Source organism: Pelodiscus sinensis, chromosome 8, assembly GCF_049634645.1.
Source record: "Pelodiscus sinensis isolate JC-2024 chromosome 8, ASM4963464v1, whole genome shotgun sequence".
Classification (NCBI taxonomy): domain Eukaryota; kingdom Metazoa; phylum Chordata; order Testudines; family Trionychidae; genus Pelodiscus; species Pelodiscus sinensis.
This window is the reverse complement of record NC_134718.1, coordinates 38,752,057-38,767,885: the sequence shown is the minus strand read 5'-3', so window position 1 is coordinate 38,767,885 and position 15,829 is coordinate 38,752,057. Positions and strand designations below refer to the sequence as shown.

General features: G+C 45.2%; 1 protein-coding gene across 2 annotated transcripts in view; it reads right to left on the bottom strand.

Moving 5' to 3' along the window:
• The window catches only part of PTEN (phosphatase and tensin homolog), a 90,862-nt gene that overhangs the window by 52,809 nt on the left and 22,224 nt on the right, over window positions 1–15,829 (bottom strand). For both annotated transcript variants that reach the window (XM_014572722.3, XM_075935083.1), the window contains one exon: window positions 8,827–8,911. In XM_014572722.3, the coding sequence (XP_014428208.2) occupies window positions 8,827–8,911 (85 nt within the window). Of the gene's footprint in view, window positions 1–8,826; window positions 8,912–15,829 lie in introns of those variants that run through there.

Below are 15,829 nucleotides of genomic sequence, written 5' to 3'. Positions count from 1 at the left end.
ATACAAGAAAATGCTTTCATATAAATGTAAAACTAAGCACTTCTGAGTTTGAAATTCAGGCTACTCCCACACACCATCTCTTCATACAAGTCATGGGGCCCAATCCTGCACATCGTGCTCATACAAATAGCCCCAGTTGTTTCAACAGGACTACTTGCCTAAGTGAAGGCAGGTTTTAGATCCATGTGGTTAGCTACCAATTTCATTTAATAATCATGCTCAATTTGTCAACTACAATAATTTTTAAAAATGTAATGAGTTTTAGGTTAACTTTTTTTTACCAAAAGGATGTCTAGTTAATAAAAAACAATTTATAATATTTACTTCCAATGTAATCATGTACACCGAGTATTTAACAGAAACATTGTTTCTCAAACGTCTCTTAAGTTTACTGATGCAGCTGTACTGATAAACCAATCAACTATAAAGATCGTAAAAACACAAGAACAGCCAAACTGGCTCGGACAAATGGTCCATTCATCTCAGTATCTGTCTTCAAACAGAGGCCAACAAGTCAGAGGAAAGGAACAGAACAGATACTCATCATGTCACCTATTCCCAGCATTTGGCAGAAGCAGAAGGTAGGTACACTTCAGAGCATAGTTTGGCATTCCTCTTCATCTTGGCTAATTCTCTCTGATGACCCATACTCCATGAATTTATCTAGTTCTTTTCTAACCCCATTAGTCTCCTTCACAACATTCTCACACAAGGAGTTCCACAAATCAATTATGCACTGTATGAAGAAATACTTCCCTTAGTTTGTGTTTCAAACCTGCTGCCTATTAACTGAAGGAGTAAAACACCTACTTGTTCACTTTCTCCACACCATTCATGATTTTACAGACCTCTCATAGCCCCCCTTAGCTATCTCTTTTCCAAGCTGAACAGTTTTACTAATCTTGCCTCATAAAAGCTGTTTCATTCCTTTAGTAGTTTTTAATGTCCTTTTTTGTATCTTTTCCAACAATATACCTTTTTGAGATGATGTGACCAGATGTGGGCATACCATGGATGTATACAGAAGCAATACATTTTCAGTCTTATTTATCTACCCTTTTCCTAATTATTCTAACATTAACTTTTCTCACTGCCACTGTACATTGAGTGGATGTTTTCAGAGAACTAGTCACACCGACTCCAAGATCTCTAAGTGATAACAGCCCCTGGGGGGAGGGGGGACTCTTGTGCATTTCAAAGGGTAAGTGCCCTCCTGGAGCCAGCAGGACTTCCTGCAGGCCCTGGGCTGCATGTGGAGTTCCTGTTGGGGCTCTTGTACATTTCAAAGAAGAAATGCGCAAGTGCCTATCAACTAGTCCAGTAGCTGATGAAAATTCCATCAACTACTCAACTAGTACATTACTCATTAGTTAGCATTCTTAACACGCAGTCCACAGCTTAAGCTCAGCTCCCTCCCCCCCTCTCCCCCACCTTTGCTGTGAGATGCAAAAACAAGCTCCGGCTCCTGCTCACCGGGCCCTTTCAAATGTTCTGAGCAGTTGCACTCAGCTAAGGCAGAGTGACTGGCCAGTCACAGGAGGTGGAGCTACAGACTCTGAAAAGGCTCAAGCCATGCTCCTTGCCTTCCTCCTCTCCCTCAAAGAGAGTCAGTCACCAGCACTTATTTATGGTGGCTCTGAGTAACACACATACGCTACAAGCTGTTCCTTATGCCCCTTCTCCTTGTGCGCCCTTGAGGGGAAAGAAAGGGAAGGCAGCCTGCTCGGAACTTCAGCATGCAGGAGGAGGTGGCCACTGCCTCCCTTGTGGCTGGCAGCTGCACTCGTCCTAGGGTGCAGGGAGTCTCCCTCCTACACTGTCACTAGTCGGACACCACCTCCACCTGCACTCAGCCTGCACAGGGGTGGGGTGGGGCAAATGACAGTGGGGACATGAGTGGGAATGCCTCATTCCAGCTGCTCCCTGTTATGTGTGAGGTATGCGCACCAAGCTCATGGGGAGAGGCAGAGCAAACAGCTCCGTGCGCTGTTCTCTCAGCATGAACCTGCTTCTTCGGCCTCCCTCTGTGAACCTGTCTGGCAGGGAAGGTTGGCGCTTGCTTTACCAACTCCCTGCCTCCCCCCCACACTGGCTGCAGGCTTTCCCCACTACTGCCACTGTCCAGCCAATGGGAGCAACAGGGGCCCAAAGCCAGGTAAGTGTTCCCCCTCATGCCCAGGACCCTTCACCCCAATCCCCCTCACCCTTCCCCCGCCAAGACCCAACACATCCAGCTTGCTCCTACATCCTGGCAAGAAGGCCAAGGCGCCGTGGACCGCACCCACATGGGATGCCACTCCAGCAGCGCTGGGCACCCCAGGGTCATCCGCCATGCCCATTTACCTGAACTATCCCCTGAGCCATCCTGACCTTGGCCTGTGCTGGCAATCCAGCACTGGCTTCCTGCAGGACTGGCAGAAGCTCCATGGCTCCACGCCACTTCCAGGGAAATGCATGTGTGCGTTGCTCCTCCCCTCCTCACAGGAAAAGCCAGAATACAGCCCAGGGGCAGGAGACCAAGTGGGGTGCATGGTGGAGAAAGCTCCCGTGGAGCTTTCATGGTGGAGAGTGGCGTGGCACAAAGCAGAGGTTAAATCTTGACACACCACTTGGCAAAGTTTGCTGACTCCTGGACTATACTCTGTTCACATACAGTGCTACTCTTCCACTAGCACAAGGACCACTATTCTGTCCCTCCAAAATATTTTCTACACTGGTATCACTGTGTCCCCATTGATTATCCTCATTCTATCACTGCAATTAAAAAAAACTTCCAAAATGGATCTAAATAGCCATTATTAACCTTTAACACACTGCCTAAAGAAACCCAATTAGTTCTTTGGGCATAGAGAAAAGGAGGAAGCAAGTTATTTTCTAAGTATGTGAACCAGCATTAATCAGTCACTCTCTCAAACTAGATGAACTTTTTTCCTGTGCTAAAACTCTAGTGACCATTTTGCAATATAATCCTCTACAATTTTACTAAAGTTTCAGATAGCATGAAGATAACCATACTGTGGGATAAATTTGATACTTACACTGATTCAAGTGAGCGCCAATCTTAGACAATCATGTTTTTATAATGTGATACAATCAATATGTCGAAGTCCTTCAAACTGGTTTAATTACATTGCAGGGTACATTTCTTTTAAAGATCACAAGTTACAGAAGTTAAAGACACATTGTCAGAACAAGACTAGCTTTTTAATTGCTTATGGGGGGGGGGGGAGGTGTTACATGTTTTATCTATATTGCAGAAGCCACCATAAATAAATGAAACTGGAAATTTAAAAATAAAATTAATATTCTCACAAACTGCAGTTTCGGTGGACTAGTTTATTTCACTGTTTCCTATTTCATTTTGATCTTGTGCACAAGCATAACTTTGACATACTTGAGCTGTAAAACCTAAAGGGAAATTCTGATCTATTTTTAAAGTAATAGTGGTATTTTTTCCTATTAATCTTAGATTTTGTAAAAATTCTAATAAAGTCTAACTTTAATCCAGTTTCCCTTTAAGTGTCCTTCATTTACCACAGGAACAAAGAAGGTCCACAGCAAAGTGAGGAACAGAACCCATGAAATTTTAAGTGATACCTCAGAAAATGTAAGTAGGATCATCAAGTTTTCCTTGGTTTTTTTTCTGGTCAGCTAATGCCTCTGTCCAAACACCATTAAGGTAGAAGAGAAAAGTCTCTTTTCTACACACTTCATGCAGCAGTTCTAAGAACTAAACTATAACCATGATACACCAAAAGTTCCATGGTTATATATGATGTGTCACCTGACAATGTTCAATAAGAAACAGCATACAAGTGTTCACACTTATCAACAAAGTGTGTTTGCACATCAGCCAGAAAGAATTAAATAAGCCATGGCAGAACATGCTGTTCAAATTGAAAAGAAACATGAGCTGCTAAAATCCTGGAAAGCTCAAGCAAAAACAAGCTCTAGTTATCAGTCATAATACTCCAGAACCACCTCTGTGGTTAAACCGATGCGTTAAAATAAGAACAGATGTGAGTACAGCAGTGAATCCTAGACTGCGATTTCACCTACAGAAAAATATTTTAGATGACTGCTACAACTGGCACTTTTGTATACAGTTTCGAGGGAGGAGAACTTAATCAACAGGCATTGATCCCTAGAGATGACCACACGAGGTTAGAGTTGGGCGACAAAGAGGGAGAAGCTGGCACTGTTTCCGTCATAAATTAATGACTTTGTGGATGAGTTTCCTATCAAATAAGACTTAACCTAAGCACTAAATTCACAAAATTAAAAAGCCTCTAGGCAGCACTACAAGAAACTTAAAAGTAACAGCTTCTATTCTTAAAGATGTAGAGTAATGGTAAGTTACTTCACTTCCTTCATAACAGTTGTTCAAAATGGGTTGCTCGTATCTATTCCAATTAGGTATGCATGGACTTCATGCACTGTTGGCAGAAAGTTTTATCCTAGCTACAATCTGTTGGGTCAGCTGTGGAGCCCCCTAGAATGGCACTAGTGCGATGCCCTTTATATAACTCTGCTGACCCAACTGCCCTCAGTTCCCCACTACTGGACTATCCAGCAAGAAGGAAGAAAGGTGGGCATGGAATAAATATGAGCAACACATCTCAGGACGACAGTTATGAAGGTGAGTAACCATTTTTTGAAATCTGAGTGCTTGTTCACATCTATTCCAATTTAGTGATTCACAAGCTTTACGCAGGAGGAGAGCTCAGAATCAGCGCATGACTGATGTGACAACTACAATACCAAAATCTGCATTTTTTTCTGGATTGTTGCATGGTGACATAGTGGATTGTGAAGGTATGTACATAAGACCAAGTTTCAGCCCTATAGATCTCCTGAAATAGTATAAGCCAAAAAAGCTGCTGAAGAGACCTGCGCTCGCAAGGAATGCGCCATGAGAGGTGATGGGGAGACCTTCGTCAGATAATAAGACATGGATACACGCTGTGATCCAGGAATCGATACTTTGTGACAAAGTGAGTGTCTCTTCACAATATGCCACTGCCATGAACAGGTGCGAGGACTTACAGGACTTGGTCCAGGCAATGTAGAAGGTGCCTCACATCAAGGGAATGCAGTCTATAGTGGTGCTTAGGGTAGAACACAGGGAGAAAAAAGTCCTGCCCGGTATTGAAGCTGGAAACCACTTTTGGAAGAAAAGCTTAGTAAGGATGAAGCTGGACTTTGTGAAAAGCTATGTATGGGGGTTCTGACAACAGGGCACAAAACTCCAACACACATCGAGCGGAGGGGATTGCAACCAGAAAAGCCACCTTCCATGAGAGGTAAAGCAGGGAGTATGCGGCCAGAGGCTCAAAGATCCGACCCATGAGCACTGAGAAAGCCACATTAAGGTCACAAACAGGGACAGAGTGCTGAGCCATAAGGTGAAGTCTGTCCCTACCAGGGGGCTTGAAACATCAAAACCGTTGGCCTTCCCCGAGTGGAAAGCAGAGATGGCCACCATATGCATTTTAAGCAATGAAGTCACTAAACCTTGCTACTTCAGGGACACCAGATACTCCAGCACCTGAGGAATGGAGGTAGACAAATAGGTCAGGTCATGCTGCAGGCACCAATGTGAGAAACACATCCATATGGCAAGTATGAACCTCAGAGGGCTTTCTGCTACTAAAGAGGACTTGTCAGAACTGTTCTAAGCAAGCCAGCTTGGCTACGTTTAGCCACAAAGCCACCATTCTGTGAGGTGAAGGGAGCAGAGGTCTGGGTGGCAAAGATGCCTGTGGTCCTGTGTGATACTGTCCAGGGTCAGAGGAAGCGGGATAGGCGATTGTACCAACAACTCCAAGGACATGGGGTACCAGTGCTGACAAGCCCAGGCTGAGGCTATCAGGATAATATTTCCCCATCTCGGCAGAGCTTGAGGAGCACCTTGTGAACCAATAGAAATGAGGAAAAGATGTACATCAGGCGGTGTACAACAGGTTTAGGGATGTGAATGTGTAGCCAGTAAGCATCATCTTTACCAGGTGTGGCTTACTAGGTACTGTTAACTAGTACTTGGGAGTGACGTGCTGCATGTGAAACCATCTGAAACTTTTTAATGAAGACATTTTAAATGTTTTTTTTTTGAGTTAAAGAAAATAAAGTGTTCTCAGTAACTAATTGTGCTTCCCTTTCAATTCCTTAGCTTTAATTCTTGAAAGATCATAATTTCACTCGTCCTCCAGTTGCCACAGAGTATAATTTTCAAAAGCACCTGAAGTGACTTATGAACATGAGTTCCATCAACTTTTAAATAGTACTTGAACTCTTAACGCACTTGCGTATCTGGCACATTTTTCCCTTTGGTACTTGACATTAGAAATTTAAGGTTAGCTCCTCTGGAAAACTCTGAGATAAAACATGATATTTTTGAATAAGTCATTTAAGCACTCTTGAAAGGCTCACCCAGTCTTTCAGAGCATCTAACGTGGTTTTTTGAAAATTTGCTGCTTGATATTACTACATAAAAAAATGTATCATTATGTTGTAATAAAGAGCTTAAAGCCCAATTTTATTCCTCCTCTGTTAATTATGTTTTACACAAGATTCAAATAGTTCATCCAGAAACTGCTTTATGGTTCACTACCTGAAATTAATATTCACTTATCTTTACATTTATGTACAGGCAGTCCCCGACTTACGCGGATCCGACTTATGTCGGATCCGCACTTACGAACGGAGCTTTCTCGCCCCGGAAGTCGGGGCGAGAAAGCCCCGTTCGTAAGCTGCTCCGGTGCCCCTGGTCTGCTGGAGACCGTCTCCAGCAGACCAGGGGCACCGGGCGGGTTCCCGCGCTTCTGAGGCTTTGCCAGAGCAAAGCCTCAGAAGCGCAGGAACCGCTGCTGCTGCCCCTTGAGACCCGGTGCCTGTGGTCTGCTGGGGACGGTCCCCAGCAGACCACAGGCACCCGGACTGAAGCCGCAGCCGCGGGGGGTCCCGCGCCTCTGAGGCTTTGCCAGAGCAAAGCCTCAGAGGCGCGGGGAACCGCCGCTGCTGCCGCTCCAGTCTGGGTGCCTGTGGTCCGCTGGGGACGGTCCCCAGCAGACCACAGGCACCCTGACTGAAACCGCAGCCGCGGGGGGGTCCCGCGCCTCTGAGGCTTTGCCAGAGCAAAGCCTCAGAGGCGCGGGGAATCGCCGCTGCTGCCGCTCCAGTCTGGGTGCCTGTGGTCCGCTGGGGACGGTCCCCAGCAGACCACAGGCACCCAGATTGAAGCCGCAGCCGTGGCGGGGTCCCGCTGCGGCTCTGCTCCCCGTGTCCCTGGTCTGCTGGGGGGGGGGGGGGGGGCGCAGCTAGTGTGCCCCCCCCCCCCAGCAGACCAGGCTTTTGTTTTGGACTCTGGGGCAGAGCAGCTGGGGCGCTGCCGATTGGTCCTGCAGCGCCCGTGGGCACTACTGGACCAACCCGGCAGCACCCCAGCTGCTCTGCCCCAGGTCCTGATTCAGCCGCTGCTGGTCAGTTTCAGCAGCGGCTGAATCAGGACGTCTGGGGCAGAGCAGATGGGGTGCTGCTGGGTTGGTCCAGTAGCACCCCAGCTGCTCTGCCCCAGGCGTCCCCAAGTCAGCTTCTGCTGAAACTGACCAGCGCTGACTACAGGAAGCCCGAGGCAGAGTTGCTCTGCCCCGGGCTTCCTGGAATCAGCTGCTGATCAGTTTCAGCAACAGCTGACTTGGGGACGCCTGGGGTTCTTAAGTTGATTCTGTATGTAAGTCAGAACTGGCGGTCAGTTTCAGCAGTGTCTGAATCTGGACGCCAGTTCCGACTTACATACAGATTCAACTTAAGAACAAACCTACAGTCCCTATCTTGTACGTAACCCGGGGACTGCCTGTACTCATCTAAGTAAGATAGCTACAGAAACATCTCTTCTGCAACATCCAGCTGATGAAAATCTTGCTATTGTGGATACTGAAGTCACTGATTCACACTTGAAGAACCTTTTTCATTTTAACACAACTAACCCAGGTTATTGTAGCATCTAAAAACCTGATTGAATATATCTAATGTGTACATAAAAGAGAGCCAGGAATAAATCCCTAGAAATACATTTAATTTTATAGTAACAGAACCAAAAACCACTTTTACACAAAACTTTACCCACATCAAGTATATCTAAGCAGAAGATCGTGTGTATTCTATCCCCGTGTTTCTCAACCAGTAGCACGAGTAGCCTTAGGGGTACTTGAGAGAAGTCTGGGGGGAGGGGGGGTATGTCAACACAACTGAAATGGGGAGAAAACGGAAGTTGTTTTAAGTTTTACAGCGCTTTATTATTTTTGTACTTTTTAACACCCAAAAATTTCATCGCCTGCCCAGCTATGATTGTTTAAACAAGTGTGCTGGAATGATAGAAAAAAAATGGTGTCTGAAAACTGTAGGCACTGGGGATACTTTTTTTTTTTTTTAAAGGGGTACTTTATAAAAAGTTGAGAAACACTGCTCTACCCTATCTACTCATAACAGACATTGAAGTCTGAACTATAGTTTGAACAGTATTGCAAAAACACACACAAAAAAGAAAGCGACGAGGAGTCCTGTGGCACCTTATAGACTAACTGAAGTGTAGGAGCATAAGCTTTCGTGGGCAAAGACCCACTTCGTCAGATGCATGCATCTGACGAAGTGGGTTTTTGCCCACGAAAGCTTATGCTCCTACACTTCAGTTAGTCTATAAGGTGCCACAGGACTCCTCGTCGCTTTTGCAGATTCAGACTAACACTGCTACCCCTCTGATACTTGACAAAAAAGAAAGACACACAGATAAGTAAATAATTGAGAGCTTCCGCAAAATATAAATCTTACCTTACTACATCATCAATGTTGTTTCGGTATACTCCTTCAAGTCTCTCTGCAGGAAAACCCATAGCAATTATGTTTGGATAAATATCTGAATATTCATGTTAAGGAAGAATTTGGAAAATACAATTTTGCATAATTTACAAGTTTAACAAAATACTAGAATTAAAAGTTTTAATCAAGATGAAGAGAAATGGCCAAACCACTTCATTACTAAACAGAATTAAGTTTAACAGTTCAAAATACATTAATTATTAAACATGACAAACAAGCAATAAATTCATGAAAGCTATGAGAGGCTTTCCAGAAAATGTTTGGGGTAGGGGTATAGGGAGGTAGGAGAAATACTGTTCAGCCAACTAATCCCAGAGCACACTGAATGTCTTAGATACAAAAACACTGGTTGCAAATTCAGATAATTAATCTACCCGAAACATTCACAGTTGAACAAAACCACTAGCATTCACTAGAAAAAAACAACTGCAGAACCAAGACAACAAAAACTTTGAGGAAAAAGTGTTATACTCCTCCACATCCACAGCATTCACAATCATAAATCTATTTCAAAAAATAAAAATATTATGCAGTTTTAAATTACACAAAACATTCCAAATTAAAAGCTTCTTTAAGCCATCAGCAAGATCCTAAAATAGGCACTAAGTACTAGTCAGCAACATTCTACTTTAAGATACTAATGTACATATATCAGGTACGCAGGGACTAGCAGCCCTACACAAATAGGGATGTTAAGCATTAACCAGTAAGCATCACCCTTAACAGGTAACAGTTAACCAGTACACAGGAAGCAGTCTGCAGGCTGCTCCAACTCTGCCAGGCACTCTCACAGGTTGCGAGCTGGCATCCACACATGGGATCAGAAGCAGCAGTTCGTTGTGGAAGTGACAGCAGTTTCTGAAAGCATCAGTGATTCTGCTGGACCCACCTGGGTAGGAGCCAGCAGCCCCATGCAAGGCTCAAAGAAGCCAGCTAGAGCTGGAGCAGGCCCCCCCCCCACCTGCCCGGTCTCATCAGTTAACCAGTTGAGTTTAATGTTTAACCAGTTAATTAAATGGGATTTTAAATCCCTAACACAAATAATGCAATCTATCACTTGAGAGAATGGTTGAGGTGGCATTCTATCCTCAGTATGTCTGATGCTGTAAATATGCAACATTCACCAGATGAGAATTTACAGTATCCTAGAATGATTATGAAAGTCTCTCTCTATGGTGTAATTTGGACTTCACTCATTTCCCCATTTTGGGGGCAAGTATTCAACTATTCTTTCTGAACTGCTCCTGATTGATACATTTATCTCAATGCCATACATAACATCTGGGGAAAGAACATAAGCATCTACTTTCAAAGAAGTTGACTGTTTTAGAGCAACTACTCCTAGAACCCACAAGGAAAGAGGTAATTCTTGATTTATTCCCAAATGGAGCATAGGTATCTAGTCCAAGAAGTGAATATAACTGAACCAGTTGGTAATTAACGACTGTATTATAATTAAGTTTAACATCCTCAGAAGATAGAGAACACCAAAGAAGCCCAGCATTGCAGCATTTAATTTTAAAAAGGATACTACATTAAAATGACAATGCTAGTTTAATTGAAATTGAAAAAGTACAGTCACAAAGGTAAAATACCTGAAAGCTGCAAAGAAATGTAATAAACCATAATCAGGGTTCAAACTAAATGTATGCCAAAAATTTAAAAAAAGAAGGGGACCCAAAGAGCACAACCATAAATAAAATGGAAACATTGTTTCTGTTACGGGAAATCATGCCTCAACAATTAAAATTCTCTGAAGGGAGGCAAACATGTAGACAAAGGTGATCTAGTGAAGATCGTATACGTAATATTTTCAGAAAGTCTTTAACAAAGTCCTTCAAAGGCTTTTAAGCAAAGTAGCTTATCATGGGATCTGAGGAAAGGTCCTCTGATGAATAAGTCACAAGTTAAAAGATAGGAAACAGAGGGTAGGAAGAAATTATCACTTCTCCAAGTGGAGAAAAGTACATCATGATGTACCCCCATGGAGCAACTGTAATGTGACTAGTGCTCTTTAACATTTATAAATGATCAAGAAAAAACATAGCAGTAAAGCAGCAAAAACTGGAGAGGATACAAAATTACTCAAGGAAGTTCAGCTTTAAGCTGACTGCAAAGAGTTACAAAGGGATCTTACAAAACAGGGAGTCTAGGCAACAAAATAGCAGATGAAATTCGCTGTTGATAAATTCAGAGTAATGCAAATCAGAAAACAACCTACACATACAGAATAGCTAATTTAGATCAATATTACCATTGAGAGATCTTGGAGACATTGTGGATAGGGCTTGTTAGGGACTAGTCGACTATCTGATAAACAAATGCTTACCAGATAGTTGAGTAGCCACAATTAGTTGCTTCCCCTGCTTGCTGCCTCTATCAGAGAGAGGCAGCAAGGGGGAAAGGAGCAGGAGCCAGTGCTAGGGAAAACTCTGTCTCCATGCGGAGCAGTGGGAAAACAGCGTGCGCTGGAACTGCTTCAGCCCCCAATGCTTCAGCAATACAGGCAGTCCCCGAGTTACGCGGTTCCGACTTACGTCCGATCCGCAGTTACAAACGGGACTCTCTCGCCCCGGAGGACGGGAGCGGCGGGATGCCCAGATGCGCCGTGGTCCGCTGCCCCCGTCCTCCGGGGCGAGAAAAGCTGCTCCCCGTCTCACTGGTCTGCTGGTTGGGAGACGGGGAGCAAAGCCTTGGAGCACACCCGCAGCGGGACAGCCCGGGCGCGCTTGAGCTGTCCCCCTGCGTGCGTGCTCCTCGGCTTTGCTCCCCGTCTCCCGACCAGCAGACCAGGGAGATGGGGAGCAAAGCCTTGGAGCACGCCCGCAGCGGGACAGCCCGGGCGCGCTTGAGCTGTCCCCCTGCGTGCGTGCTCCTCGGCTTTGCTCCCCGTCTCCCGACCAACAGACCAGGGAGACGGAGCAAAGCCATGGAGGACTTGGGCGGTCCCGCCACCCCCGTCTCCCTGGTCTGCTGGGGAGAAGGGGGTGAAGCTAGTGCCCCCTCCCCAGCAGACCAGGCTTTTCTTGCCTACCCCTGGGGTAGAGCAGCTGGGGGCTGCCGGGCTGGTCCCGCAGCACTGCTCCAGACCAACCCGGCAGCACCCCAGCTGCTCTGCCCCAGGCATCCTGATTCAGCCGCTGCTGGTCAGTTTCAGCAGCGGCTGAATCAGGACGCCTGGGGCAGAGCAGCTGGGGTGCTGCTGGGTTGCTCCAGTAGCGCCCAGGAGCTGCGCTACTGGAGCAACCCAGCAGCACCCCAGCTGCTCTGCCCCAGGCTTCCTGGAATCAGCCGCTGATCAGTTTCAGCAGCAGCTGACTTGGGGATGCCTGGGTTTCTTAAATTGAATCTGTATGTAAGTCAGAACTGGCGTCCAGATTCAGCCGCGGTTGAAACTGATCAGTTTCAGCAGCGGCTGACTCCAGTTCCAACTTACATACAGATTCAACTTAAGAACAAACCTACAGTCCCTATCTTGTACGTAACCTGGGGACTGCCTGTATACAAGAGCCTCCAGGGCTCTTGTACATTTCAAAAGCAGAAGTGCCACAGGGAGCACTGGGTGAGCAGGGACTAAAACAGTCCTCGCTCACCATGAGAGGCAGAGGGAGTTGGGGGGGGGGGGGGGGAGGGGAGTGAAATACAAGAAAATAGGAGCCAGTGCTGGGGGGAGCTGCTTAAAAAGCTGATTCCCCCAGCAGTCTCCAGGGTACTGCCTGCCCCTCCCCCAGCCTCTATCAGAGGCAGCTGAGGGGGGTGCAGGACTAGAGAACACTGCTGGGAAGCAGCCCCTATCCACAGGGGCCCCAATGGGGAGCTGGGCCCCGTACAGACAGGGGCTATTACCACCAAGTAACCCCTGTCCGTGACCAGCCCTAGCTGCCGCAAACAGGGGATGGTGCCAGAGCAGCCTCTGTTCGCAGCCTTCAGAGCAGAGGCACAGGTGGCTCCAGAGCCAGCTCCTGGAGCTACTTCTGCTGTGACTCTGCACAGCAGCGCTTATTGACTAATCATACAGTCGATACAATCTGTATTGACTATACGATTAGCCAAATAATCACATTTTAACATCCAGAACTAAACGTTTGCTCAAAAATGCTTATGGTGCATCCTACACTAAGAAGTTAACTTATGAAAAACCACTGTTCCAAGACACTACAATATATAAATATAAAAGACTACGAATATACACTAGCAACCTATGCAAAATCAAATTAACATTTCTCATTTTGCTACGTCATAACTAATAGCAAACCTTTCTATTAAAATAGTATTTCTCCATCTCAAGAACATATTCAAGTATTTGACCTTAGGCATGTTCAGCTATCAACTAAGTTTACAAGCCATCTTCCCCTTGAGCACCGGCTCTGTGGACCCACCTGCCTGCCCCCCATGCTGCTACGTCTACTAAAGGCAGCAGCATGGGGGGGAGGGGATGCGCGTGCGCGCAGGAGACGCTGCAGCAGAGCAGACTGTGGATACAGCCTTCGTCCACAGCGAGCCCGGGTCCACTACAAATAGCAGCTGCTCCATGGCAGCCTCCCCTGCCTCCAATTATGATAGAGGCAGCAGCTCGTGCACTGGCTCCTGCCCTCCATGGTTACCTCTGCAGGAGGCAGCATGAAGGGGGAGGAGAATGCGAGACATTCAGACTTACCACGTAGGCAGTGTGGTGGTGGGGTGGAAGGTGGCTCCACAACATTCAGTGCTACTCCAGAAAACGCATTTGAGAATATTCATCCACAGAATCACGATGCCATTATTCTCAACACCTATTCATGTCCCAAGAAAAAAAATATCCCAACCATCAAAAGCTACTATTCTCTCAGTCTATACAACTATATTAACCAAGCTAAATACTTTCCAGGATTTCTGTATGGATTAATCTACAGATGAAATAGATTATAGCAGGGCTACTCAACTTTGGAAGCCCTGGGGGCCACAATGATACTCACAGCACATGACGAAGGCTACAGCTTAAGTGTGGTTGCATGTATATGCAAATAGTGTGAAAGAAGCTAACAGGCATGAATACAAAGATTAAGGCAAGACTACACAACATGCAGGCCCCATTTAAGTCAGTTCTGCTGGTATAAATAAAATGCAATATTTACCTATTTCCACCCATATGACAGCACTTTTAATTAGCAACTACAGTCCAAGAATTTAACTACTAAAACGCATATCAACAGAAGACCATTATATTGACTTGCCATTGGGGACCATGCTCCTAGTGGAGGCCATGTTCAAAGGATCCCACGCATGGGCCAAGTTTTGAGCCCCATGTAAATCCAAACCACATCACGGTCTGCAAACAAAAGGCCATGGGCCAAATGCGGCCCATGGGCTGCGTGTTGAGTAGCCATGGATTATAGGCTACAAAGAGGAAGGACCAAACAGAACATCCAAGTGATAATATTTAAAATGTGCAAGCTAATAGCCATATAATTTCAACCAATACATGGCCTTCAGAGTCACAGGTATAGATGGGAAAGTTTTAACTTGACTAGATCATTTACATATTTCCAATTTAAACTAGGGAAATTAAGGACTAGTTGACTATCCAATAAGCAAATGCTTATCTGATAGTCAACTAGTCACTCCCCCCTCCCCCATCTCTTACTGCCTTTAACAGACAGAGGCAGCAAGGGGAGAGGGGAAGAAGACGGTACTTCAAAGCAGTAGTGCCACACAGCTAATTCTGAGCTCAGTGCAATGCTGCACCCTTTGAAACGCCACTGCAGCATTTCAAAGCAGCAGCAGCAGCATGTGGAGCCCAGGATCAGCTGGAGAGTCCCCAGCTGATCCCAGGCTCCATGTGGTGCTGGCCCTTTGAAACCCTGCCATGGTGTTTCAAAGGGGCAGCACCACCCTATCAATCAATCAAACAGTCAACGTACAAATGCATTGACTATTACATGAGCGAATTACTCGATACTTAATTTAAACCTATTCTGCCCAAAACCATTACTTCATTAACTCTCCCATATAGTAAGGTCAAGCTCTCAGAATCCAAGTAGTACAAGTTTCTTCAATCTCCAAGATATTTGTAGAGGTACACAGTATTAACTATGATTAAATCTAACACTTTTGTTCTCTTAATAATCCAGCCTGTATGTGCCACAAACCAATTTTAGGCCACAAAGATGGTTGATAGAGATTTAATAATCAACCTCTATCAGTTTTTCATCTCTAGGCTGAATTCCATCACCTTTAGTCATGCTGAACATGCTTCACTGTACAAGTAGCTCCAAGAAAACAAATTGGTCAGATGAGGAATAATACAAGTATTTGAATTTTGTCCATTATAAACAGAGTATTATGGATCATAGATTTTACAAAAACTTGACTTAGCATTGCAGGAAACTCATGCCAGATTTCCATGCCAAAATTATTTGCTGGTAAATCTAAAAATCTTGGAATGTATCACAATGAATTTCATTACGTAATTTTGAATTCTGAAGCTCTCAAGAAACTAAAAGAGGAAACTATCACTCCAAAGATGTAGCACCTTAGCCTTCGTACATATCAAATACAGGCTGGACCTCCCTTGTCCAGCACCCTAAAGACCTAATGGGTCCCCGATGAGGGATTTTGCTGGAACACAGGTAGGAATGTAAGCAACTAGTTGACTACCCAATAATCTTATCAGATAGTCAAGTCACCACTCCACTAGTTGTCCCCCCCCCCCTCCCGCTGCTGCTGCCTCTCTCCAATTCTGGTGTCAGAACTCATTTTCAAACTCTGAAGTCTTTTCCAACAAATTTGCATGGAAAGCAAGTTAACCTGGGGGTACACATAGTAACTACAATTTGTGTGGCTCTGAGTGATGAGAGAGAATCCAGACTAGCCACACCAATATTTGAATCTTGTTTTCCTCTGAGCTACCTCTTCAACAGTATGTCCAAGCCACCAACATTGATCAACTGCCAGTCAATATGGGATTTAAATCAGA